The sequence below is a fragment of the Pezoporus wallicus genome, unplaced genomic scaffold (genome assembly GCF_028554395.1).
Source record: "Pezoporus wallicus isolate ANWC-B61680 ecotype Strahan unplaced genomic scaffold, APGP_CSIRO_Pwel_v1 contig_12281, whole genome shotgun sequence".
Taxonomy (NCBI): Eukaryota; Metazoa; Chordata; class Aves; order Psittaciformes; family Psittacidae; genus Pezoporus; species Pezoporus wallicus.
In genome coordinates this window covers 62,753-88,352 of record NW_026635617.1, presented here as the reverse complement: position 1 = coordinate 88,352, position 25,600 = coordinate 62,753, and the positions used below count along the sequence as shown (strand labels likewise).

At 53.0% G+C, this 25,600-nt stretch overlaps 1 protein-coding gene across 1 annotated transcript in view; it reads right to left on the bottom strand.

Annotated features, from left to right (window-relative positions):
* The window catches only part of MGAT5B (alpha-1,6-mannosylglycoprotein 6-beta-N-acetylglucosaminyltransferase B), a 64,670-nt gene that overhangs the window by 27,080 nt on the left and 11,990 nt on the right, over positions 1-25,600 (bottom strand). The window contains exons 3-8 of the mRNA XM_057397071.1: positions 14,222-14,366; positions 4,909-5,021; positions 3,478-3,551; positions 1,880-2,050; positions 1,084-1,248; positions 276-445 (exon numbers count right to left, since the gene is read on the bottom strand). Of these exons, the coding sequence (XP_057253054.1) occupies positions 276-445; positions 1,084-1,248; positions 1,880-2,050; positions 3,478-3,551; positions 4,909-5,021; positions 14,222-14,366 (838 nt within the window). The remainder of the gene's footprint in view (positions 1-275; positions 446-1,083; positions 1,249-1,879; positions 2,051-3,477; positions 3,552-4,908; positions 5,022-14,221; positions 14,367-25,600) is intronic.

The following is a 25,600-nucleotide window of genomic DNA, read 5'->3' as shown; positions in this document are numbered from 1 at the left end:
AAACCCTGCTGCAAAGCCTTGCTTTGCACCAGTCCTTCCCACTTCCCTGGGATGCAGAAGGGATGGGATTGATCCCAGCTGTGATGCTGGTGGTCTGCCCCCACCCAACACTTGTGCTGGTACAGCACCAGTGCTGCCCAGAATGCAGGTAAGGGAAAAGCCCCCCCAAGCCTTTGCAGACCTTGTGCTGTCATGGAAGACCTCAATGTAACCCCTACATGTAGGAGCAGACCCTCTTGGAGGGCACCAGGGACCCATAGCACCGCAGCACCCACCTCTGCAGCTCCTTCAGGGAGACCGTGACCCTCAGGCTGTGTCCCAGGAGGAAGAGGGCAGTCAGGATGTCAGCCCACTGCACCATCTCGCCCAGAGGGCCCCCCTTCAGCACCCGTGGACTGAACACGTCCCCCGACTCCTCCGTCAGGAAGCCAATGTGAATCAAGATCTGGAGACACAAGGAGAGGGGTCAGCACTGGGAAAAGTGGTGCTGGGGAAAAGGGACAATTTGGGGTTTCCAGCCCAAAATGAGTTACGGTCCTTGATTCCTTCCAGCTCCTTTTGATCACTGAAATTCATGAGGGAAATCAGTTGGGTGTAAAACAAGTGATCTATGTCCAACTAGCAAAGACCCAATAGTCAGAGTTTACCAGCTCCCGTTGGCTGGCAGCCTGGATCCTGGGACCAGGATCACGTTCCCGATGTACATCACAGCCTGTCCCATGGACCAGAGCTGGATCTCCTTGCCAAGGCACCGCAAAACACGAATGGGAGGGCCAACAACCTTGGCACCCTGACAGAGGTGTCAGACACCCTGCCCGCTGCAAATGGGTGATGTCTCCCACCACCTGGACCCACCTCCAAAATGCATCCCATTGTTCAGCAGCACCAGTCCTGCAACACCCCAAAAGTGTGCACAGTTGTGCCGGTGAACCACAGCCCAACCCTGCAGACCCACGTGCTTCCATACAGGACTTTTCCTCCCAGCTCACTCACATCCCTGCTGCCTCCAGCCTCCGTGTCTCCAAAGGTTCAACTTCCCCATCTCCCCACCGCAACCCCCCCTACCTTGCAATGTGCCCGTACCTGTTTCTGGTCCCTTTGCCGGCCCTTCAGCTTCTGCTCGAGGCGCCGAGCTGCCCGCAGCCACTGCTGGGCCAAGTGCCGGATCCGCTTCTTCATGAAGCTGAGGGACTCCTTGCCCGTGCCGATGAGCTCCAGGAGGTGAGCCAGGTCGCTCCGGAATGCTGCCTAGGGAAGGAGCCCGCTCTGCGTTTTGAGTGTAGGGAAAGGAGCTGCCAGAGGAGCCCCTGATGCCAAGGGGGCTGGTGGAGGGCTGCCCATCACAGCTGATGTGCTGTGCGTTGGTGAGGGATGGACAGCTTCCCCTGGTGCCACCAGAGCTCCTCCACTTAATGCACCATCCCAGGGGCCCTGTTGCACCCAGAGCATCTCATGACATCCCAGATTGCTCGGTACAGAAGGACACACGGTAGCTCCAGGGCCTGAAGAGGGCTTATAAGAAAGCTGGGGACAGACTTTTTAGTAGGGCCTGTTGTGATAGGACAAGGAGTTATAGTTTTAAACTGACAGAGGGGAGACTCAGGCTAGAGATAAGGAAGGAATCTTTCATGACAAGGGTGCTGAGGCGCTGGCACAGGGTGCCCAGAGAAGCTGTGGCTGCCCCATCCCTGGCAGTGTTCAAGGGCAGGTTGGACACAGGGGCTTGGAGCAAGCTGCTCTAGTGGAAGGGGTCCCTGCCCGTGGCAGCCATCACAGCCCTGCTGGCACTGCTGGCTCTGGGAACACTTAGTCCAGCATCCCTGAAGCCAGCATCCCCGCAGGCCCAGGGACCGGCAGGAGCAGGCTGTCCCCACCTTACCTGCGCACGGGGCTGCGGTGGGGGGGAAGGAGGAGCCGCCGTCCGGTTTCGCCAGGGCAGGGGAGGGCAGAACCACTCGACTTCGCTGAGGTAGATGAGGAATGAGCACTCGGTGCCGTCCACGCCAAAAAACGCATAGCAGGGGTCAGAGGTCCACCTGGCCCTCATCCACTGCGGGGGGCAAAGAAAAACGTTGGGCTCATCCTCCGGCAGCCCTGCTATGGGCAACCCCTATTCTCCATCACCTTTCCCTAGCTGGGAGCTAGAAATGAAGGGCAGAGGGTGGGAAAGGGCTGCAAACCAGCGCACACCCAGCACCAGTGATGCTGATGTCTGCCCATCCAATGCCTCCAGGGCACATGGGGCAGAGGAAGAGCCAGGAGGTTTTGCTGAGGTTTCTAGCACTGCTTCCAGCACCAACACGAGTCTTCCCCTGGGACACAGCCATTAATCCCTTGGAGATAATACACCACAGGGTTTTCTCCTCCTTTGCTTCACTGGGGAGCGAGCTGAGCTGCTGATCTCATCACCCTGGGCATAGCAGGGCAAGAGACAGATCCACCCCTGGTCCCCAAGGATCATTTCCCATGAAGAAGAATAACCAGCGACCAGAGCAGTCTTTTATCATCCCCCACAACAGCTCTTGCCAGCCGCTTCCTAATTCAACTACAAAAACAAATCCACTCAGGAGACAAGTTGCTGTGCCCAATATGTAAAACACAGCAATCACCTGGACAGGAGATCGAATTCAGCCCTCCATAATCAAATTACCTTCAGAATCTACTCAAACTGGGGAAGGAAAGGATGCCCAGCACCAGGGGAAGAGGAAAATACAACCCTCCCCAGGTGTCATTTTAATGCACATCTTTTCAGGGAGACTCAGCCTGAGGTTGAAGCGGGAGACTGGGAAGGGGAGGGAAGAGGGAAGTGTTTTTAATTAGTTCATATAAATATGTTCTCTGACAAAGCAGTCATGCTCCAGGCCAAATGCCAGGCTGCATTCAGGTGTAAAGAGCAGGCTGGGTCAGGCAGGACATCCTGCTTGAGATGGAGGTCCCGGCCACCTTAACAAGATGCTCTTCTGTTTGATGCTCAGATTATTCCCCAGACAGCAGCTAAGGCTCCAGATATTTAACAATGATGTGACAGCGCTTTCTCCTCGCTGTGCTTCTGTCATTAAACACAGAAACTACAGGCAAGGAGAGCTGCAGGCAGAGGTGGTGCCACAGGGCTGATTCTGCTGCTGCCTGCACACCCCTGGGTACTGTGATTTCAGTGCTTCGTGCACTAGAACTAAAGGTATATGCCTTATGATTGATGGGAAACAGTCACACTTGTACAGCAAAGGCTCCTAGAGGAGGCTGGACACCTCCCTTGTGTTTTCTCCTTGCAGCACAGCCATGCTTTGCTTTCCACATTTTTGGCTCTGCTCCTGCAATGGTCTGCACCTTTCCTGTTGTAAAGCAGTTTTCTTCCCGATAGCATCCCCCTCCCCACAGACCTTCCCAGTTTAACCCCTGTGATTGATGCTTTCTGCCCTCCCCAGCAGCTTCCACCCCAGCCCGAGACCCTCTCCCAGACAGGGCATCCCGACTCACCTCCACTTTCCCAGCGCAGTCAGGGTACTTGGGGTCCCTGGGCACCTCGCACTGGTCCCTCCTGCCTTCCGCCACTGCAGAAACACAATTTGGGTGTGGGGAGAGCTGGGATGTGCCAGCAGAACTGCTACAAATGCTGGGATGGGATGGGATGGGATAGAGCTACCTGCCCCAGAGCACATTCACAGGCATCACAGCTGGGCAGGCAAACAGCCCCATCCTGCTTGATGGTGCAGGACACCAAGATAGATATGAAGCATCTTCCCCATGGTCAGGGAGGACACAGAGGAACCCCCCCCCAGCCCTACTTCAATGCCAACAGCGCATTCCCCTTTCCTAAATCTCAGCAGGTCTCTCTATAACACTTCCCTGCTCCTCCCAGCCAGGTCTACACCCCAGGTCCCAGCTCTCCATGCTCCTGTTAATCAGCCTTAAACAGGCTGCAGTATCTAAGGAAGCACTTGGCAGCCTTCACACTGTAAACTTGCAATAAAAATTGTCCTGCTGAGCTGTTGAGAGAACGCTCAGCCCTGGGGTCAGCCCTGGAATAAGGCACAGAAATGGCTAAAAAGGCAGTAGAATCTTACCTTCCTCTGGTTGGATTAACAAAAGACACCACCCTTCCTATAAGCCTTAGCCTATAACTGAAAAAGCATGAGGTAGAAGAGGCAAAGGAATCGTCTTCTACTTGGGATGCCAGCCCAAACCCTGGCAACCATGCAGCCATGCGGAGAAACATCTGGAGACCCCAGGTGCTCTGCCAGCACTGCCAGAGTGGGATGGGAACATCTCTCCTGGTGCTGGATCCCAGCCCCTGGGCTTTGGATCCAAACCACCACATTTTTCTATCCAGGTGTTTCTGCTGGCGCTGCTCCTCCTCTTTAACTCTGCATTCAATCCGGTAGCATTTCCTTCTGACAGCAGTTCAGCTTTGTCCCCGTTCCTGCCCCTTGCAGGCAGCCGTGCCCTAGGTCTTCCCTCTCTGCAGGTTGATCTTCCCTGCTCTGAAGTCCTCCTGCCCAATCGAGGCACCACCCATCGGAGGAGACTGCTGCTGTCAGAGACCACGGAGAGGGGTTCCCTGTGCAGCCTCCAGCTTTTCCAGCCTCCCTGGCTCTAACAGCAGGGTGGAAGTCCTGCAAACCTCTGAGGAAGCTCAGACCATGCTCTGGACCTCCTTTCCCTCAAGAAGATGCTGTGACCATGTGCTGCATCACACAGAGCCGGACACAAACAGCCCTAGGAGCTCTGCAAAAGGGCTTCAGGTGCCCTCCTTCTTCCTGCAGACTGGGATGAATGAGTAAGCTCAGACCAGCATCCGCACCCCTGTATTGCTGCCAAACTTTTCATGGTAGGCTTGGCTGGACCTCCCTATCGCAGCTGCATAACATGCAGGAGGCTTGGAGCACGGGGACCCCCAGGGACACTCACCTTTCCCATTCAGGAGGCTGTTCCGGAGAATCTGATCTACTTTTATTGCGATGTCTGAGACGTTCTGAGCTATAGCTTGGATCCTCTCCATCAGGCCAGCTGCTGGCTGGTACCTGGGAAAACAAAACCAAATCAACCCTCTGTCTCCCACTGGTGACACCCAGGGATGCTTATAGCAAACTTGCTGCCCTTGGGAGCTGCCAACAGGTCGAACTTGGCACCAGGATGCAGCATGGGAATGCCTGGTCCAGTGCGGACTGACCAAAGAGCTCACTGCCTTCCAAGAGGTTTGACCTAAAAGTCAGTGTTCTGCCTTTTTTTCACTGTGTGCTGATAAACACGGGTACATCTGTGCCTCTGACAGGGGAAATGTTAAATAGGCTGGAAAAAATGGTTCTCCTTATTTCGGCTGTGCTGGGTTTGAAAATCCTCTGCTGTGGAAGCCGTGCTGGGAAAAACAGGGGAGGGACAAAATAACACAGAGAAAGGAAGGCAAAAGTGGAGGAGGGCTGAGGAAGCTTGTGTGCCTGGAGCAGGCTGCAGAGAGATGCAAAACACCCAGGACACACGGATGGCATCACGCCATCCACCAAAGGTCTAGGCAAGAGCATTCCCAGGTCTCCTGGCAAGGGGCAGAGTGCCAGGATAAGCATCACCAACACTGCATGAGCCGGGTGTTGCTGCCCCAGCACAAAGCCCACAGGCACCTTCCACTAAGGCTTGAGATCAGATTCCCCCAGTCTGAATCGCTGCATATGCCATCTATTGAATTCAACCCTGCAATCAATACCGGCCTGGGTAAACAGCACCATTAAACTCATCTACATAACACACTGAGCACTGGAGAGAAGGCGGGTGTCTATTAAAACCTGGTGTAATATACAAAAGGAGAAGAGAACTCAATCCATCAGCAGCAGTGCCCTGATAAGGAGCAGGCTCTCCCCCTCCAGCATCTTGCCTGCCATTTCCATCACAACCAACCACCATGTCCCAACGAGTGCTGTTATAGCAGTAAATAATTTCCCTTCTGCAGCATCTGGGTCATAAGTTTCTCCTGCTGCTGCTGCTGCCGGGATCATTATAATGCAAGGAAATGTCATACCCAGTGAGCGAATCCGAAAGGGCTACCTGGAGTACTCCGGGCACAAAAAAATATGTGCTGATGTCAGGTCCATCCCAGTGAAGTTTTACGTTTGCTCTCCAGCAGATGAGTGAACCTGAAGGCTGGGATTTAAAGTCCCTCTGTCCTCAAGGCTAAAAACCCCCATGGTTTATGAACCGATACTGCTTCAGTTGTTGATTTAAAGTCCATTCGCTAGCAGCAAGCAGCCCACATTTTTCCTCCTGGCATGATATATGGCCATCAATATTCAGCCTGCATACCTCCACAGAGAGCCACAGATCTTCGGCTTTTAAGAAGCAATAACTAAATGCAGAGGACATCATTGCCCCCGAGTAACTTTCAACCTTTGCAGAGAATAAACCCCAGGTATCCAGCCAGCCACCGTAACCGCTGCAGCAGGGAGATTGCTCAGGAGGCCATGGAAAAATACAGGCACAAAAATGACCTGTGACAAGCTCTGCCTGACAGCACGGCTCTGAGAAGATAGAATGCTCCTGGTCTAAGGGCTGCACAGCTCAGCCAGCTCACAACTCCCATTCCTGCAAGCCTTTTGCACCAGCAAGAGCCATTAGACCATGCAGGCGATGCACAGGCACTCAGTAACCAGGGTATGGCTGGGATGGGCAGCTCAGGAGCAAATGTCACAAGGATGCAGTGACTCTGGAGCCAGTGAGGCTGCCCTGCTCAAACAACAGGAGAGGGATGTTGGCTTGGTGATGATCCTCAGGTTTCTCCATCCTTCATGGCAAGGAGAGAGGATATCCACAGCAGCCCTGCTCCCTCATTTCAGAGCACCCTGATTAGCCCACAGTCCAATTCTCCTTCCAGAAGCTATCCTAATTCTCACTTGGATCCAAACCTGCTCCCGGACAGCCAAGTAATGAGGTGAATCTCAAAAGTCAACAGCAGCCTGGGTCCCCATCTACTCTCTGATGATCTCCAGACCTCAGCTCAGGCAGAGCAGAGCGCTGGGCACCCATGAACACACTCAAATCAGGATCATTATCTTAAATAAGCATCCTTCTTCCAGGCTCAGCCTCGCAGCCAGCCCAAGCCCTGTCACAGCTCCAGCCGCAGCCAGGCTTGCACCAGGTGATGGATCTGGCCCAGCATTTTGGCCAGCTTGCCCAGCTCCTGTAAGCCACAGCTGCCCCCAAACACACAGATTTCCCTTCATAGCCCTTTGATGTAAAATGCCTGCCTGATAATCACAGACAGCTCTTCCAGTTCTCCCAAACAAGACAGCCACATCGCACAGGCTCTGCAAGGCTCTGCTTGAATTGCAGAGGGTTACTGCAAAGTGACACCAAAAATGCCCACCGAGGTTCTTAGCATGTATTAAGAAGATGCAAAACCAGTGGGAAACGCCTCTCCAAACCTCCCATCAGCTGCCTGCTCGTCACCCTTACTTGTCACACCAGTTTTCTAACTTGGATACACTAGTTCTGGCTGCCCCATCCCTGGCAGTGTTCAAGGCCAGGCTGGACAGGGCTTGGAGCAAGCTGCTCTATTGGTAGGTGTCCCTGCCCATGGCAGGGGTTGGAACTGGATGAGCTTTAAGGTCCCTTCCAACACAAACCAGGCTGGGATTCTATGATTCTCCAAATCCCCAGGACTTCAGGCAAATATTATGAATCATAGAATCATAGAATAATAGAATAATTAGGGTTGGAAAGGACCTTAAGATCATCCAGTTCCAACCCCCCTGCCATAGGCAGGGACACCTCACACTAAACCATGGTGCCCAAGGCTCTGTGCAACCTGGCCTTGAACACCACCAGGGATGGAGCATTCACAACTTCCCTGGGCAACCCATTCCAGTGCCTCACTTCCCTCACAGTAAAGAATTTCCTCCTTATATCCAATCTAAACTTCCCCTGTTTAAGTTTTAACCCGTCACCCCTTGTCCTATCACTCCAGTCCCTAATGAAGAGTCCCTCCCCAGCATCCCTATGGGCCCCCTTCAGATACTGGAAGCTGCTCTGAGGTCTCCACGCAGCCTTCTCCTCTCCAGGCTGAAAATTTCATGCGTGAAGAGCCCTGCTCCCACACTGGGAGCAATGATGTGCCTCAGTGTTAGCACTAACATGGGCAGCACCAAGTCAGCCACCTCAGTGTTTTTATCTGCTGGGAAACAAGGCCATCACTTGAGCAGCAAATTTCATTTAACGTATTAAGGGATGACAAGAAAGCGAAGCAGGAGTTCCACCACCTGCCATTACACCCATGTGTCACCTGGGCAGAGGACAAGAAAATAAGGCACTTAAAACCTCTAATGCGAAAAGGTTTTCTGCAGCTCGTCAGAATTTGATGCCTTGCTCTTAGTAACTGGAGACTAGGAGCAGGACAAGGTAAGTGGCACATCCTGCTCAGTGATAGCTAACCAGGAGGGGAATGTCCCACCGTGTGTCTCCATCCGACCTCAGCTGTCAGCATGGCCTCTGCCAACCCAGTGGAAAGCACTGGCTTCCAGTGCTACCATTGCCCAGGGAGCAGCAATGAGCTTTATTTTGCCTCCTTTTTTTCTTGCTGCTTTTTAAACTTTCCTACAGTGACAATATAAACGCCACCAAAATGCACTGGGGCTGTGCCAGCCATTGAAACTATGGTAAATTACTATGGGTTTTTCAGAACACTTTTTTCCCTGGGACCTTAAAACCATTTACTACAGCAAATACAGTCCTTTTACTTCTAACCATCAATATTGATTTCTTCTTTATTATTTTTAGATTTATATTTCCCCATGTTGATTAAAATTCAGATCACGCTGTGCCTTATAATGCACCATATACAGTATTCATCTCATTTCAAAAACTGCTATTAAGATGTATCTTTCCCCACTGGCAGATCATTTGCCATATAATATAGCTGGAGGATAAGTTTTCCTTTACTTTTTTATGCATTAATTTGGTTGCCTTCACTTTGTCTCTTGTCCCCAACCCCTCAGCAGCAGCTCAGATTCAGCCTGTTTATCCCTTTACAAGGCACTGTATTTTTATTGCCTTTTATAAAAGTGTCATTATGAAAAGATGAATCTCTTTCTATTTGTGCGTTGTCTCCGTAATACAAGCCCAAAACATATTTGCTTGCTCATCTGATATTTCTTGCTATTAAGTGGTGAAAGCAGTGACTTTGGGAAGGCCGATGCAGATGGAGAAAAGCAGATGTTTTGAAGCTAATACATCAACAAATGCAGCGTTTGCACAGAGCAGTTTACCAGAGGATTTCAGCTTGCTCATTACAACGTCTGTGCTGACATTTGACTCTGAAGATGGGGGTTTCTACCCAAAGACCTAAGGCAGAGCAGAAAGCAGCAGGGAAAGATGCCTTGAGACCGTGCAGGGCTTTTGCTGCTCCAGCCTCAGGTCTCTCCCAATGAGCCCAGAGCCCCTTGGGCAAGGTGGGAGCACATGGATGGACTCTGCTCGTGGTACACAGCCACCTCTCTGCTCTGCCTTAAAGAGAAAGGCACCTTATCTTGTCTGTCCAATCATGACTTCCCATGCATGTCCTCCCCTGAGGCTGGTGGGGATCCCAAACGGAGGGAGCCTCACTGAACCCCTGTTCTGTGCTCATCCCCCCAAGCTAATCCTGAAAGCATCCAGGACTGGGCTGGAGACGTCTACAGGAGCTGGCAAGAAACATCTCACCACGTGTGCCAGGATGGAATGGGTTGTGCTACCTGTGAGGAAGGAGAGCACCAGGGAGGAAGGCTCTTACCTTTCCCACAGGCTTTCACACCACAGACATCAGCCTCACCTTGCAGATGCCCTCACTGATACCTGCAGCACACCAAGGGGACTATGTACAGAGGGGTCCAAGACTGCTTGGGACTCACTTGGATCGCAGGGGACAGCAGCATCTGGCAGTGATTTTACTAAAGCCAGCTCACCGACAGCAACGATCCAGGAATTAATAGAGCTAGGCTGGCAGGAGGCAGGAACATCACCCATTTAGTGTCATATTGGGCGACTTTCAATTACTGGGGAATATGGAGTCATGTAATGATTACAAGAACAAATACTTAAAGTGTGTGGAAATTAACTGAGCCTTGGCAGTAATTAAGCTTGACGATTAATCAGTCGTTAGCAAATAACACCCTTTGCAGGCTAACCACTATGTGGGGATGAGGGATCACCAGGAACGCCAGCACTGCAGACCTCAGCCTTCCCCTCTGCCACATCCCTGTGGGCATGGGGTGGGCAGGGACATCCCAGCTCCTGGAAAAGGGCTTCTCCGAGCCCCAGCACTGGCTGGGTCAACCACTTCAGATTCCTTCCCTCCCTCCCAAGCCCTTTCCAGCAGGAGAGCAACACTTCCACTGCAAACTAATATTTCCCTAGCCCAGTAAATAGCTCTCCAGGAGGCTTCCATAAGTACTTCTAATTTTCTTCCCCTCTGATGACTTACCAGGGTTGCATTCAATTAACAGGGGTATTGATTTTTCTGCAGCTGACTGGCAGGCTGCTGCCTGTCATTAGGGAACCCATCACTCACCTTCCCAGTGCGGACAGGGTGCAGGCAGCAGGGAGCCCAGGGAGGGCTGGAGAAGAGATGCAGCAGCACCAGGGGCACAGCAAGTGGATTTATGGGTGCAGTCTGTGTCCTCTTACCCAGCATCACGTCCCACAGACCCCCTGGGCAGCTCTTCTAAGGAGGATGTGGACATTTGGGTTTTCCAAGAGTTTTAGCCAAAGCTTTGCAAGGGTCTGGTAGGTTACATATAGAGGCACATGTACAGTATTCAATCAGATAGCATCTATAGAGCAAGGAAGACCCTGGAGCACCTTTTGGCCACATAAAGCTGCTTGCCTGGGCAGCTGGGAGGCTTTCCAAGGCAGGTCATTAATTACACCCCCTATATTTAAACTCCTCCTTGTGCTTCCAAGGGGAAAAGCCACCCCTGCCCTCAGCTGGAGCAGTGCTGGAAAGGGATACTGCTCACGGGTTATTCCATAATGCCCACAGAAGCCTTCACCTCCTTCCTCTTCATGTGGTCTCTGCAAAACCAAGCCCTCCTGACTGTGTTGGGGATCCAGTGCTAAGCAGGACAGTGCTTTGTGAAAACAAGGATTAATCCACTTTTGTGGAATTGCAAAGCCCATGCTCACGGCTCTGCTGAGCAGCGGAGATGAAGGCGGCCGTCATGCTAACCAGAGCTGCTTTAAAGAATAAAATCCCTTTGAAATCAGCACCCTTTAATTGTATTATCTCTTGCTGGCAGCTTCAAGTCGGTCACTGGTGATCAAAGAGACACAGACAGGGAGGGAAGGAGGAAACAAGCCCTCGGTGGAGTCCCATGCTCCTAATACTGAATAGCACAAGGGTGTCTCTGCTGCAATGGGGCTGACCTGGGTTCAGGAGACACCATTTGGTCCCAGTGCAGTTGGTGGTGCCCAATCCCCCTCAACAGAGGGGTCCCTGGGGGTTACCCCCAAAGGGACAGGGACCTCAGCACCCCACTCTGCAGGGTCTCAGCCCAGGTTTTGCACCAGCTGCTGCTTGACTCCCCTGGGATGCTCCACGCAGCTCTGGAGAGCATCATCCATCAGAGCAGCAGGTCAGCCTGGAGCCAGGCAGCAGACAGGGTGCATTGGCTCTGCACCCTTCCAACTGTCTCGTGCACCCTACAAAGGAGGTCATGGACTGGGATGAGCCAAGAATGGGCACTACAGATGAGGGAACATGACAGTAGATAGAGCCACTCAAACCCACTGAGACCCAGCACAGCTCTAACACTTCCAACATAGCTCCTCCAACCACAGACCTGCAGGAGAGGAACACTTGGTAAATGCTTCACAGGTACTTGCAGATGCTGTCAGTGCTTCATACAGAACATCACAGCAAAAATCCATCCACAAGAGCCCACCATCCTTGTTTCATCTAGAGCTGCTCTGCCCCATGACCAAATTTATTTATAATTTATAAGGTAATTTATAAGGAGTAAAAGGCAATAAAGTTGTTGTCCCTGATTTTCTCCTCCTGAAAATTAAGACAACCTTCACCGCTCCAGCCCATCTCAGCACACACACAAACCCAAGGCTGTTTTGACGTGCTGGATCCGTAAGCTCCTATCCTCTGCAGTCTCTCCAAGTGACAGCCCTGGAGTCACCAGCCAGACGGCAGATCTCAAACACAAGATCCCATCTGCGGTGCCTGCTGCCAGCACACACAAATGTGTTTAAGTTTCTCCCTGATCTGCTGCAGCACAGAGCCACCACCACCTGAAATTACTGGTTCTTTCAATATGAGAATGGCAAGAAAAGCATCAAATGTGCGTGATCGCCTTCCAGTCGCTGGCTATAACAGTGTTGCCCATTCCTCTCCAGGTTACTGCTGTTCTCCTTGCACACTTGGGTACCATCCAGCCTCAAAAAGACAAAATCCTCAACACCAAGGTAAATTATGTTATTTCAGGGGTTGAAAGGATGTTACTTAAAAGGCAAGACCATGCGCTCCATGCTGCCTGTGCAGCGTTAGCTCACGTGTGCATGCAGTATGGCACAGCACAGCCTTTAATTACAGGCTCACTTATGCTATTTTCCATTGTAGGCGCAGAAGAGCCACATAAGGAAAGCCAGAGAGAGAAATGGAAGTGATGATGGAAACAGGGAGGCGCAGGTACCCCAGCACCTGTTGAGAGCAGCCACGGCAGGAGGCAAAGGTGGGAATGAGAGGTGGGAGCAATCAGGATGCACTCCACCTCCAGTGACCTGGAACAGGGCGGTGTGACCGCTGCATGTCACATCCCTGCCACCCACTGCTCACACAGCACCCATGACTCCACCTGAGCAAAACCTACACTGACCTCTGCACTGCAAAGGTTGTCCCAAGAGCTGCCCCTCGGTCTTTTCATCTCTGCCCCTCCACCTTCACAGACAGAATGGTTCAGTTTGGAAGGGACCTTAAAGCTCCTCCAGCTCCAACCCCTGCCACAGGCAGGGACACCTTCCACTAGAGCAGCTTGCTCCAAGCCCCTGTCTCCAACCTGGCCTTGAGCACTGCCAGGGATGGGGCAGCCACAGCTTCTCTGGGCACCCTGTGCCAGCGCCTCAGCACCCTCACAGGGAAGAGCTTCTGCCTAAGAGCTCATCTCAGTCTCCCCTCTGGCAGGTTAAAGCCATTCCCCTTGGCCTGTCCCTACATCCCTTGTCCAAAGCCCCTCTCCAGGTTTCCTCTAGCCCCTCTTTAGGCACTGGAGCTGCTCTAAGGTCCCCCCTTAAGGAGCCTTCTCTTCTCTACAGGGGGTTTGGGGCACAAGCGCACACTGAAGCCAGGTCATGGGGAGCTTCTCATCACCCAACACCCCCAAATCCTCTTCAGGGCTCCTCCATTCATTCTGGAACCAGCCTGGGTTTGTGCTTGGGATTGCCCCAAGCCATGTGCAGGGCCTTGCATTTGCCCTTGTTGAACTTCATGAGGTTCACACTGTCCCACCTCTGAAGCCTGTCCAGGTCCCTCTGGATGGCACAAGTCCACACCACTTCAAGTTGCTTTAGCTCTCATTTTTGCAGGCCTTGGCATGACAGCCACATTAGGATTAATAAATGTTTAAAGTCTCTCAAAGCAAAGGGAAATGTCTCTTTAGCAGAGCAGCATGTCACGACGGGGAGGTCTGACAGCAGCTCTCAGGCTGGCACAGATGGATGCAACGTGAGCATCAGGACACCAGCTCTGCCCAGCGAGCATTGCAGGGCCCGACAGTTTGCTTGTAGTTTATTCTAAGCCTTGCTTGACTCCAAGGCTGGACAGATCAGCCCTGGATTCCAACCAACAACCACATCTGCAGCAACTCACGGGATATGGGCACAAAGAAACCATCCTCATGGTAGAGAGAGCGCAGCCCATGCACCAGGTACTGCTCCAGGCACCAGTGAGTCCCACCTCGAGCTCCACCCCAGGCACCCTCCACACCAGTAGCTAGTAGACACCCTGCAGCAGTAGTAGCTGGGAGAGGTGTTATAGGAAACCCCCCAAAATCACAGTAATTTCAGAAATCCCAAAAGAAAAGGGCTCCAGGCTTGGCAAACAACAGGACCGCGGAAGTTCTGCCCAAGCCCCATGGGCTCCATCATCCCCACAGAGCAGCTCAGCCCAACACCTCAGAGCACACTGGGGTTCTTTTGCTCCTGCAACCCCCCCCGAGCCATTCCACAGGGTCTGTATGGGGCATTGGCACTGCTGACTGACCTGTCCAGAGGGAATCGTGCTTCATCCCCTTTGTGGAAGTCAGTGCTATTCTCCAGCCTGGCCAGGATGTCCATCCTCTTCATCAGCATCTCCAGCATGTCGCTCATCCGCCTCAGCACCCCTCGGGACTCCAGCGCACCCATCACTGCAGGCACACAAAGAGCAAGGTGAGACACACCACGGGCTTGCCACTGCTCTGTCTCACCAGGAAAACCCCACTCCCCACAGCTTCAGCCACAAAGCTGCCCGTGGTCCTGTGTTCCCAGCCCCACTGATGGGATCGGTGGGTGGGTTATGGACCATCTTGGTGCCCTGCTGTCCTGACATTCCCTCCCTGGCTCTGCCAACAGACCCACAGCCGCATCATCCTGCCCAAGCATGGGTTATTCCCTGCCTGTGCCCACATCCAGCTGGGCTGCTGCAGCTCCTGATAACCAGTGGTTAAACCAGCTCTGGGTCCAGCTTCCTCCCCTGCCTCTCCAGCATTAACTCCTGACTTCTCCCCCAGATCCAACCTGTCCTGAGTACTCACAGGAAGCCAACTTCATTCTCAAACACAAACCCCAGCCCTTCCCGTTGAACTTCTGTTTTCCTCTCTCCGAGACCCACCTAGCCCAGTATCCTGCCTTTGCCAGCAGCCTGCTGGGGATGCTTAAGCAAAAGCACACAGGTGGTTCTCCCCCAGCACATCCTCCCAGCAGCACTGGATCTTCCTGTTGCAGGGAGTTTCTTTACTACCCACATCTGCTACGGCGTGGGTGCCCCAGCACTGGGTATAGCTCTGCCTCAAGCATTGCACCTCCTCAAACCCCCCACAGAAGGGAAGGCCCCCAATTCCCAGCCCCATTTCATGCTCTGCTTCCTATGGGTTTGCACAGCACCGACCCACTGCTGCGTTGAAAGCACCGAGGGATACAGGAGCTGCAGGCTCCCAGTTTGATGTGTGGTCTTAGTGACAGGAGCCCCGAGCCTGAAGCCAGAGAACAGAAAATAAAGCTCCTGTTTCATCTCAGGGCTGCTCATTTCACACTGGTAATAACTTAATCAGTGCATAATCCCCTGAACTCCTCCTGGTTTGCTTATCTCCCCCATTCCACTCCCATGTGTTTTTCAGAAGGCAGCACACATTGAACTGAGGGAGCAGCAGGAGCTGGGCAGGTGGTGCTGGACACCTGGGCAGCTATGGGGAATGAGGGGCACGTCACACATCTCCAAAGAGACCCCAAAACAGGTCGTGCAAAACCAGAGGGTGGCTGCGTCCCCCCAGCACCCTGCTCAGCCCTGGCAGTGGGGCTGCTCCCAATGGCATCAAGTGCCAGGGTCAGCCCCAGCACAGGCTTCTCCTCACCGCAGGAGCCAACTGGGGCTGCTGAACACATCAAACAGCACAAAGGGTGAGCTCTAGATGGTTTGGTGTCCAGATGAGAGCGATGCGTGTGTCTATGGTGGGAACCGGCTCATGGCGACAGCTCCCGCTGCGGCAGAGATGCAGCCCCGGCTCCCTCCCCACTCTCCCAGTAAATCACAGCTAACTCCAGCTCCAGATGCTGCGCTCGGTTCTTCGGCTCTGTGGAGGGGTCTGCATCAGTGCTACAAATATGGGGGCGTTAGGTTTTGGGTGAGACGGAGATTGTGCTTTGCCCATTGCACGGTCCTGTGCCAGTGGGTCAGTCTGGAGGTCAGGAAAAGGACCCAATACAGACCCTAGAGCTGCCCAGAAGGGCTTAAACCACGACCAGCCCGTTTCCATGGACGGAGTGGTACCCCTGGCCTAAAGATTTGGATTCCAGCTTGTTTGGGTCAGGAGGGAGGGGAGTGGGGGGATTAAGCCATGCTGGTTTTCCAGGAAGAGCATAGAATCCGAGTTTGGTTTGTGTTGGAAGGGACCTTAAAGCTCCTCCAGCTCCAACCCCTGCTTCAGGCAGGGACCCCTTCCACTCGAGCAGCTTGCTCCAAGCCCCTGTGTCCAACCTGGCCTTGGACATGCTTTAAACATCCTTGAAGATGCAAGACCATGCCTGGGAAGGCAATGGAGAGGACTGAGAGCTGCTGCTGCCGCTCAGGACTGGGCTGTCGCCCCAGTTTGTAGCAGGGCTGCATTGGGTTAATCACAAAGGCCTGTTTAGTGGTGCAGCTCATTTGAAATGGAAATGGCTGCTTGAAAAGCCTGGGCAGAGGAAGAGCTCTGGGCCCTGATTAAAACCCAGACACAGGCACGGAGCTCATCCCTGCAGAACAAAGCGGGGGGGTCCTGTGGTGATGGGTCCTGCCAGCCTGTTCAGCCTAATGCTGCTTGGGCAGGGGGATGGAGGAAACTGAGGCACGAGGCTACATAGGGCTCACATTTCCAGCAGCAGCAGTGAGCTGATGCCCGTGAAGTGCACCCAGGGGTGCTCAGCTGCATCCCTACCACCCAGGAAAACCTCCCCAGAGATTGCCCCATGCTCAGTGAGGAGCCAGCAATAGAGATCTCCTACTGCTTGGGCTCCATCCACCTCCCAGGCAACCCAGCCAAGGATGCCTGCTCCAAGTCTTCACCATGGAAGCATGGCTGACAAGACAGCTCTGCTCCCAAATCACAAAGGAGGGATAAGGATATTCCCACTTGGAATGAAACAGTTTCCCCCTGGATTGCAGGCTGCAAGTCCCAGCCCCACAGCTGACACCACCACCACCACCCCCCCGGCTCTCCCTCTGCCTTCACTGAGACTTCCCCTCGTGTCACTGCCACCATCCAATTTCCCAGCCGGTTTTGAGCAATTCCAGGATGCTTTTCAAAGCTTTTCAAAGCTCTGAGCTTTGCTGTCAACAGCGAGCAGAGATTTTCCTCCTCCAATGAAGAAATGAAAACCCAGCCCCAATCCTAAGTAAGAAATAGTAATAAAATAAGTAAATCTCAGCCTTCCCTGCGTTACCTTTCCAAGCACCCTGCCAGAGAGCAGAGCAGGCGAGGGCACGGCTCCCCCCCAGCCCTCCCCTTGCTCTCGGAGATAAAGTTGAAGCCCTTCTGCATCAAAGCCTCTCTTTTTCAGTTCTTGGTCTTTGCTGCTGTTGTTTTCGTTGTTCCAGAAGCTTAAGGGGGATAACAGGAATGAGCTGACGTTTTTGGCAACGATTATTGCATCTCTGGGAAAGCCGTGTCTCATTAAAACCAAAAGAGAAGGGGAAAAGTGCTGAAGTGGCTCTTTTAAACCCAGGATTAATTTGTTAACCTGCAGCAGAGAGCCGGGCACCCGGAGGACGGCTGCTTTGGGGTGTGATGGGGATCCAGAGGATGGCAGAGCCCGGTCAGTACCCGCAGCTTCCCCCACTGAAACCAGTGACAAAGATCCCCAGCAGCCTTGCAACCAGCACTGCAGGCAGACAGGGTAAACCCAACCCCAACACAAGAGCATGGAATAGTCCCGTGAACCCCTTCTTAAATAGCAAGCAAGCTGCTAATCACAAAGGAAAGATACTCTCGTTACCTTTGATAAGCAGCAATGATGGGCAAGAAAATCCAGCTAAAACTGATCAACAGATTAATTGGAGTTTGCTAAAGCAGGGCAGGTTTCTGACAGTTTCCCTGAGTGGCAGCCACTCTTTAAAGGCAATCACTGAACCTGATGGAGGTTTTCATAGCAGCACTAGGAAATAATGATTGCAATCAATCATATCTTACTGGATTTCATGAGACGTGCTGGTAAACACAGCAGAGGGAGGAGAATTATTTATGGTGCTTCAGAAGAGCATACAGCTAAGTAATTGGATGAAATCAGGGGAAAAAAAGAAAGCATCCCCTAAGGGTGATGTCTGGAGGAAGAAGAAATGGTTTCTCTGTGAAACCAGTGGCACAGACAACGGCACATATGCTCAAATTTGGTCAAACCCCAAGGGAATTCTCTAATGATACACTTGCCTTTAAAATACCTTCCTGGATGAAAACATCCCCAGGCAGGCATCCCAACCCCTGCCACTGAAGCCTCCAAGAATGGGAGCCAGGACAGAGCACGGGTGAGTTTTGCTGCATGTGCAGACCTGGACACGAGCATGAAGTTCAACGCCAGATGCCTCAGGACAACTACGCAGCAGTGGAGAGAGCTGAGAAAGCAGCATTTCATTCCATGGAGCATCTCCAGCATGGCCACGGCTTAGTGCCTCCCTGCAGGCAGTCCAACACCGCTGGCACCAGTGGAGGTGATGTGAAGTGGTGCTGGTAAAGGCCAGGTTGTGCCACAGGAGAAGGAGCAGACAGGAAGGAGTTTCCTTGCTCAGGCATCATGGTTTAGGGTGCTGAGCATCCTCCCCAAGCCACACACCCCCCCCCCCCCCCTTGCTCACACTGGGAGCAATCTCATAGAATCATAGAACAGGGTTGGAAAGGACCTTAAGATCATCCAATTCCAGCCCCCCTGCCATGGGCAGGGACACCTCACACTAAACCATGGCACCCAAGGCTCTGTGCAACCTGGACTCGAACACTTCCAGGGATGGAACATTCACAACCTCCCTGGGCAACCCATTCCAGTGCCTCACCACCCTCACAGTAAAGAACTTCTTCCTTATGTCCAATCTAAACTTCCCCTGTTTAAGTTTGAACCCGTTACCCCTTGTCCTATCACTACAGTCCCTAATGAAGAGTCCCTCCCCAGCATCCCTATAGGCCCCCTTCAGACACTGGAAGCTGCTCTGAGGTCTCCACACAAGCTTCTCTTTTCCAGGCTGAACAGCCCAAATGTTCTCACCCTGTCTTCATACAGGAGGTGCTCCAGCCCCTGATCATCCTTGTGGGAGGAGCCCAAGGCTCCATAGACCAGTATGGAGAGCACCAAAGCATCCCCCTGACATTTAAAATGCAATTCTACAATATCTCTACCTCCACCGTCCATACATGTCTGATTTGTTGTTGATTCCCCCCTCCCACTTCTCAAACATAACTCATATCCCTGCCTGGCTGCCTTTTAACAGCAGACTGCTTTGGTACAAGGCGGGAATTTGCTCAGAGATGGTAAGACATTACTTATGTCCAGTGAAAATACCAGCTGAATTAATTTCACTCTAAAGCATCTTTTGCTTTGCTTTGGTTTTCTCCTTTAAAGGACAACTCCAGGCTGCTTACACCCCCCAAAAGGACAATGAAAGGTTTCTTGAAGAAGGAACTGGACCCAGACCTCACCACCCTGCTGCTTGGGTGGCTGGGATCCAGGGCTGGCCTGCAGACCCCATTATCTCAAGGGGAACCCCATCCTCCCAGGGAGGACCCCAGCCCAGCACCTCCCTGGTTCCCAGGGAGCAAAACACCAGCCCTTCACTTCTCTTCCCCTCCCAAACTCCTCTATTCACTTTCACTATTGATTTTGGTTCAAACAGATTAAAACACCAAAGAGCCAACTAGCCACGGGCTCCGGCTCACCCTGACACATAATCCATTACAATCACAGCCCAGGGACCCAGCACTAACTAGCAACAAGAAAGCCCAAGGCCAGGCTTGGCTTAAGCTGGCCTCTACCTCCCATCTCCATCCCTTTGGCCCCCAGCCTGGGGGATGCTGCTCCAGGGATGGACGGGGTCCTGCTGGGTGCCTGCAGGCGCCCATTCGCAGCCCATTGCTGCCTACAGCAAACCCATCCACATTTGCCCTTAAACTGCTATGGATTTATGATTCTAAGTTGTACACAACTGCCAATGCCCCAATGCAAAGAGCACAAGGAGCTGCCCAGGGACCTGTCACACCAGCAGTACCTGGGGGTGCCCCAAGAAGCAGCCAGTGAAGCGGACGCTTGAGCACAGCTCCAGCTACACCACTGATGTGCTGCTGAGCCACTGCAAAAGGCTGGCAACAGAGCGGTTCCCTGGTAAGCAGCCAACTTAAGCAGCCTTCAGTCATGGGCTGGTAAAGTAGATTATGTCCCCCTGATATCATCTACCCTCTGGATTCATCCATCCTCTCATCCCTGCCTTGCAATCAGCAGCAAACATGAAGCCTCAGTGGTGTTTCTCTCCCTCTCACTGCATCCAGGAGCAGGCAGAGCCCATCAGGTCCTGCTGCACCCTGCACAGCCAGCTCTGGCACCATCAGCTGTGTGCCATAACCCATCCAGGCTCTCATTGCAACCATGCTATGGGATCAAGAGACCCCGCAGCTTCCCTAGAGCCAAGACACCGCAGGATGGGGACCAATGCATGCAGAAGTCCCCTGGCTGAAAGCGAGCACCATCTGTGCCGTGGCATTCATGTCCAAAGCAGCACCAGCAGATGGGAAGCGATGCTGCTCAGTCACATAAACCACGTCCACAAGTGCCATGGAACCCCTACAGGCAGACACCCCTCTGGCCACCCTGCTCCCAGACAGCCATGGCAAAGCCACATCCCTGGTCTCCATGTCCCAGCACTGTAGGTCCTGCCCCATAGATGGATAATGCTCCATGGATGGATGATGCCCCATGGAAGGATGATGCCCCAATAGGTTTCATGGAGGAGGTTGGTTAGAGAGAGGCCAGAGAGGTCCTGAGCAAAGCTCAGCCTCCACCCAAGGTCCCACCAGCCATCCCCCAGCCTGGATGGAGGGTGCCAGCCCCATGTCCCCTTACCAGCCCCACTGGGTCCCTCCCTAAGGGCAGCACTTTGGCTGTAGGAGCCCAAGCTGAGCCTGCAGAAGGGGTTTCTGCCACTTCTCCACCCCGTGCAGCTCCCCCTGCCCCATCACCTGAATGGAAACACCGGTAGGAGCAGGCTGCAGCTCCATCTCTACCCTAACACACATTTACTCCCTATTTCCATATAAATAAGAAAAGGCAGGAAGCCCAGCAATACAAACAGACACATGCACAGACAGGAAGGTCTCATTGCTGCAAGGGAGAGCACAGGGCTCTTCCACCAACTTTCATTACTTCTTACCTCCACACACACACACACACGTAAGAGATCTGGTGTCCCCTGTGGGACATGGGGACAGTGCCACAGGGCCTGCCACAAGCCATCACTCCGCAAGTGAGCAAAACGATCTCGGTCATGGTCTCCTCTTCCAGCAGCCGCAGGAGATGGGCTGGTGAAGAAGAGACGGATGCACACAACCCCAGCACGAGCTTTTATTTATTTTATCATCTCTTTTTAACCCATCTTTTCCCTCCTCCTCATCCCCCATCACTTGTTTGCTTTCAAAGCACCAGCAGGGTATTTTTAGTTGCTCCCCTATCGCCAGCCAGCACCGGTTTAAATTGTATTTTAAAGCCGTTCTGCAGTGCTCCAGGCACCTCACGCTGCAGACGACGCTTTCAAAGCACAAGATTAACGTCAAGTTTAAATTGCTTCCTAAAACACAAGGGCTCCAGCACAGGCTGGCTCCAGGGCAGTTGGTGGTAGCAAAGCCCTGAAGATACCAGTGCTCCCTGGGCAGAGCTGGACCCTGCACTGGCTGGATGCTGATGGCTTTGGGAGCAAACTGGAACCCAGCTTTGCAACTGGGACCCCCAGCTCCAGGCAAGGAGCAGCACACACCGGTCCCAAAGCAGCTCCAGAGATCCGACAAGCCAGAGACCCCTCCACCATTAACCCTCAACTCAGTTCCTTGTCTTTATAAGAGAGGTGCCTCTCCATGGGTATTTATCTCAAAGAGCTCTAGTTCTTCTACTACAACCCCAGTAGTTCTGGTAGAGGGGAGATTTAGGCTAGACATAAGGTACAAGCTCTTCCCTGTGAGGGTGCTGAGGCACTGGCACAGGGTGCCCAGAGAAGCTGTGGCTGCCCCATCCCTGGCAGTGTTCGAGGGCAGGTTGGACACAGGGGCTTGGAGCAAGCTGCTCTAGTGGAAGGGGTCCCTGCCCGTGGCAGGGGTTGGAACTGGAGGAGCTTTAAGCTCCTTTCAACCCAAACCAGGCTGGGATTCTACAATTTGCCCACCCCAAGATCAGGCAGAGGAAGGCTTCAGCAAGCTGGGCACCACCAGGGCTCTTTTGGCTCTGCCCATCCAGCACTGGAGCCCACAGCCTTTATTTACAGCTGCTCCCAAACGCTGTGTTTCAGGAACGGCAGAACTCGCTCATTTAACATGTCCAAAATCATTACCATTTCTCCTTCAGCCAAACCCATCGGCCAAACAGTGCCAGGCATCCTGCCACTCTGCTCCAGGGATGGGTAAACCATCCCCTTCCTCCAAACCCATGGAGGAGAGCCTCAAACCCACGGAGCCCAGTGGCTGGATCCTTCCGACAGCAGCCGAGTGGGGCAGCAGCCCAAAGCAGAGCCCACAGGAGCCGGGGTCATTGGTAGCAGCATAGGACAAGCCTTGGCTAATCTCTCCCTGAGCCAAACTGAGCCCTGGTCTCTCATTTAAGGCCAAGGAACAAATAAATCAGCAGCAAAACCAGCTCTTAGAGAGGCTGCTATGGTTCCCACTGTGCTAGTTTTATTTTCTGAAGTACCTGCTGCCTGGCGGGCTCAGGATGAATTTTGATTTAGGAGTGAAAAGGGATAATAAAAGCATAAAGAGCCGTTACTGTTCCTCCCGGCCTGGTGGGGTGTTTGCTCATCACACGTTGATGGAAATGCCATTTGACTTCCTTAGGAGCTATAGAAAATCTATTAATTGATTTAATCATGCCCTGGGAGTCGCTGCTTATGGAGATAACTGAGTGCCCGGGGCCAGCAGGATGCTGCTCCTCCCTCTTCCAACACAGCAGCGGGGAAGGGGGCAAGGAGATCTTCCTTTCCCCTCCACCAGCTGAAGACTGGGGAATTCACACTTCCATTTTCCAGCCACGTTGGTGGCATTATGGGTTTTGTTTTCAAGCCTGCAGGCATGAAATTCTGAGCATCAGTTGTATCTAATGGGCACTTCTGCAGGAAGAGAGGGGCTCCCAGGGTGGATTAAGCACTGCTACAGCACTACTACAGCAGCCCTTACCCTCTGTACCCTGCAAAGCTCCAATGTGCATTTACCCCCCAGCACATCCCCTCACTGACCCCAGTGAGCCCCCAAAGACCCCTTTATTTCCCTTATTTTAACAGCACTCATTTCCCTGCCTGCAATAGCGATTTAATCAGAGCAGTAAAGTTTTACACTTCCACTTTAAATCCCCTTTTCCAAGTGTGGGCTGGAGATGGGAGCGTGCTGCACGTTCACCAACCCAATGGGGGATGCAGCGCTCTGGGACCGAAGCAGGGTGGCCCATGGGGACACCAGAAGAAGCAGGAGATGACACATGGTTTTAATCAACCGTGGCTTTCTCCACCCAGGCAAAGCAATGGTCTGCTCCCTAATACATGAAAAATAAGGAGAGCCCTGTAACAGCACTTGCACTCTACAGTGCTGCTTAAACCAGGACAATAGGGTGCAGATGACACCCACAGCAGCACCCATCACGGTCACCAACGCCCATTGCTCAGCACAGAGCAACACTTTAGCCCATAATTAAAGAAGCCTCCCTGTACTCAAGGGGCAGAGCAGAATAAGTTGTTATTGCTGCTGCATGCAGCGTTACCCATTTAAAGGAACCCCTGGAGCAACTGAGCATCTGGCAGGAGCTGGCAGGGAGCAGGGCTGGGGATGAGCAAAAAGTCCTCACCCTGCATCTGGGCTCTGCTTTGGGGTCTCCATTAACCCCCTACTCCCCACCGATGCTTGCACATGAGGAAGCAAGAGAACAGTCCTGAGCAGCAGGAGCTGGAGCACACCATCTCTGGGCTGGCTGGAGTCAGCCCCAGCGTTTTAATAGGGGAGGGAACATCAAAAGCCCATGATTTCCCCAGCACAGCTCCTCACTAAGGAGGTGCTCCCAGCACTGACCAGCTTGGCTTGGCACTGACCAGGCAACTTCTGACAGCATCAGCTGGCTGCTCCGGGCCCGAGGCTGCTTGGAGCAGCTTTGGATGGGATGGAAGCGGTGAGGCTGGAAACGAGCCCCAGGCACTGGAGAGCTCACAGCACGCTCCTCCCCACGGGTGTTCCTGGCTGGCACCCCTCCAGCAGCACACAGGCTCCAGGAGACCCTAATCCAGCTCTGAATGCAGGAGAGGAATAATGAAGCGCTGGGGATGTGCAGGATCTGCAGCAATCAGGGAGCTGACAGGCACTCCCTTACCCACACTTTCCCCATGGGGACTGTGGAATCCCTGTGGATAACAGCCCCACAGGCACTGCGGGAAGAGGGGATCAGAGAGAAGACCTCCTGCTGCCTTATGAGAGGGTTTTCCATAAGCAAATTCTGGATCCAGACTGTGAGAGCGGCCTCATCCCTGCTCCTGGACAAGCATCCCGATGCTGCCTGGTGAGGCATGCTCAAGCAGCAGATCCTGACAAGCTGCTTCCAAGCTGCTGCAGACGTCACCCAAAGCTGCCCAGCAGACAACACCAAAACATAGCACGAGCAGCCTGGGAGAGGGTTGTTCACTTAGGATGAAACTGGGAATAAGCAGTGCTGGGCTTGCAGAGCAGGGTCTGCCCATCTCCCTCTGTCACTGCCCATGCCCCTCCATCACCATCACTTGCTTACACAAGTCTTTGCAACTGGTTTTTCTGTCACCTCCACCACGCATTGAAGGCAATAAGATAAATTATAACTCACCTGACTTTTTGAAAGCAAAGGGAACAGGAGCATCCCTGGAACCACATCTCTGCATCAGGTCTCAAGGAGGCAGCAGCCTAGTCCCTTGCTCCAGGGTGCTCTCTCCAGTGAGGTCAGGTAAGAAAGGGGATTGGCAAAGCCACAAAGCAACCCAAGCTCCTGCTAGAACTATGTGCTCTGCTGAAAAACAGCTGAGGAGCAAATTGGGATCTACCACAAGTGGCAGAAACCTGAGTTTGCAAATGGATCCAGCAATTACTTTTCCCCAGAGAGAGGGAACTGGGATGTGAGGATGAACGCACCTGTGCTTTGCTTTAAAGCTCTCGTGGGCTGAGCAGCACCTTGCTGCAGCCAAGACCTCTCAGGCAGAGCTGAACCAAGCCATTCCCTCCTCTGCTGTCCTCCCTCACCATGAGCTGCACACAGAGGGAACGCAGCAGGTCAGGGTCATGCACACAGATCTGCCCCTTCTCCTCTTCCCTTCCCAGCACAGTGTCTGTGAGAGCCGAGCACAGGGTTATTCAAGCTCCCTCTGATCATTAGCAAATCTGAGCTTGACCTTTCTGCATCTTCTGAGAGAACAAACATCGACGGTACCTGGCCATGATAACCCAGCGGGGATGCTGCTGGAGCAAAAGGAAAACCAGCAGAGACAGGAGTGGGAGCAAAGGACCCCTCTGAGGAGATTATGTAGGTTCCTGCATTTCCATTTGACCTTTTTGCTCTGCTCCTCGGGGAGCAATTCAAGGGATTGCAATAACATGAGATCCCATTGCTTCACGGCACTATGGCCCTGGAACGGCGAGGATGCCCTACAAAACCCCAGCAACCTTGAACA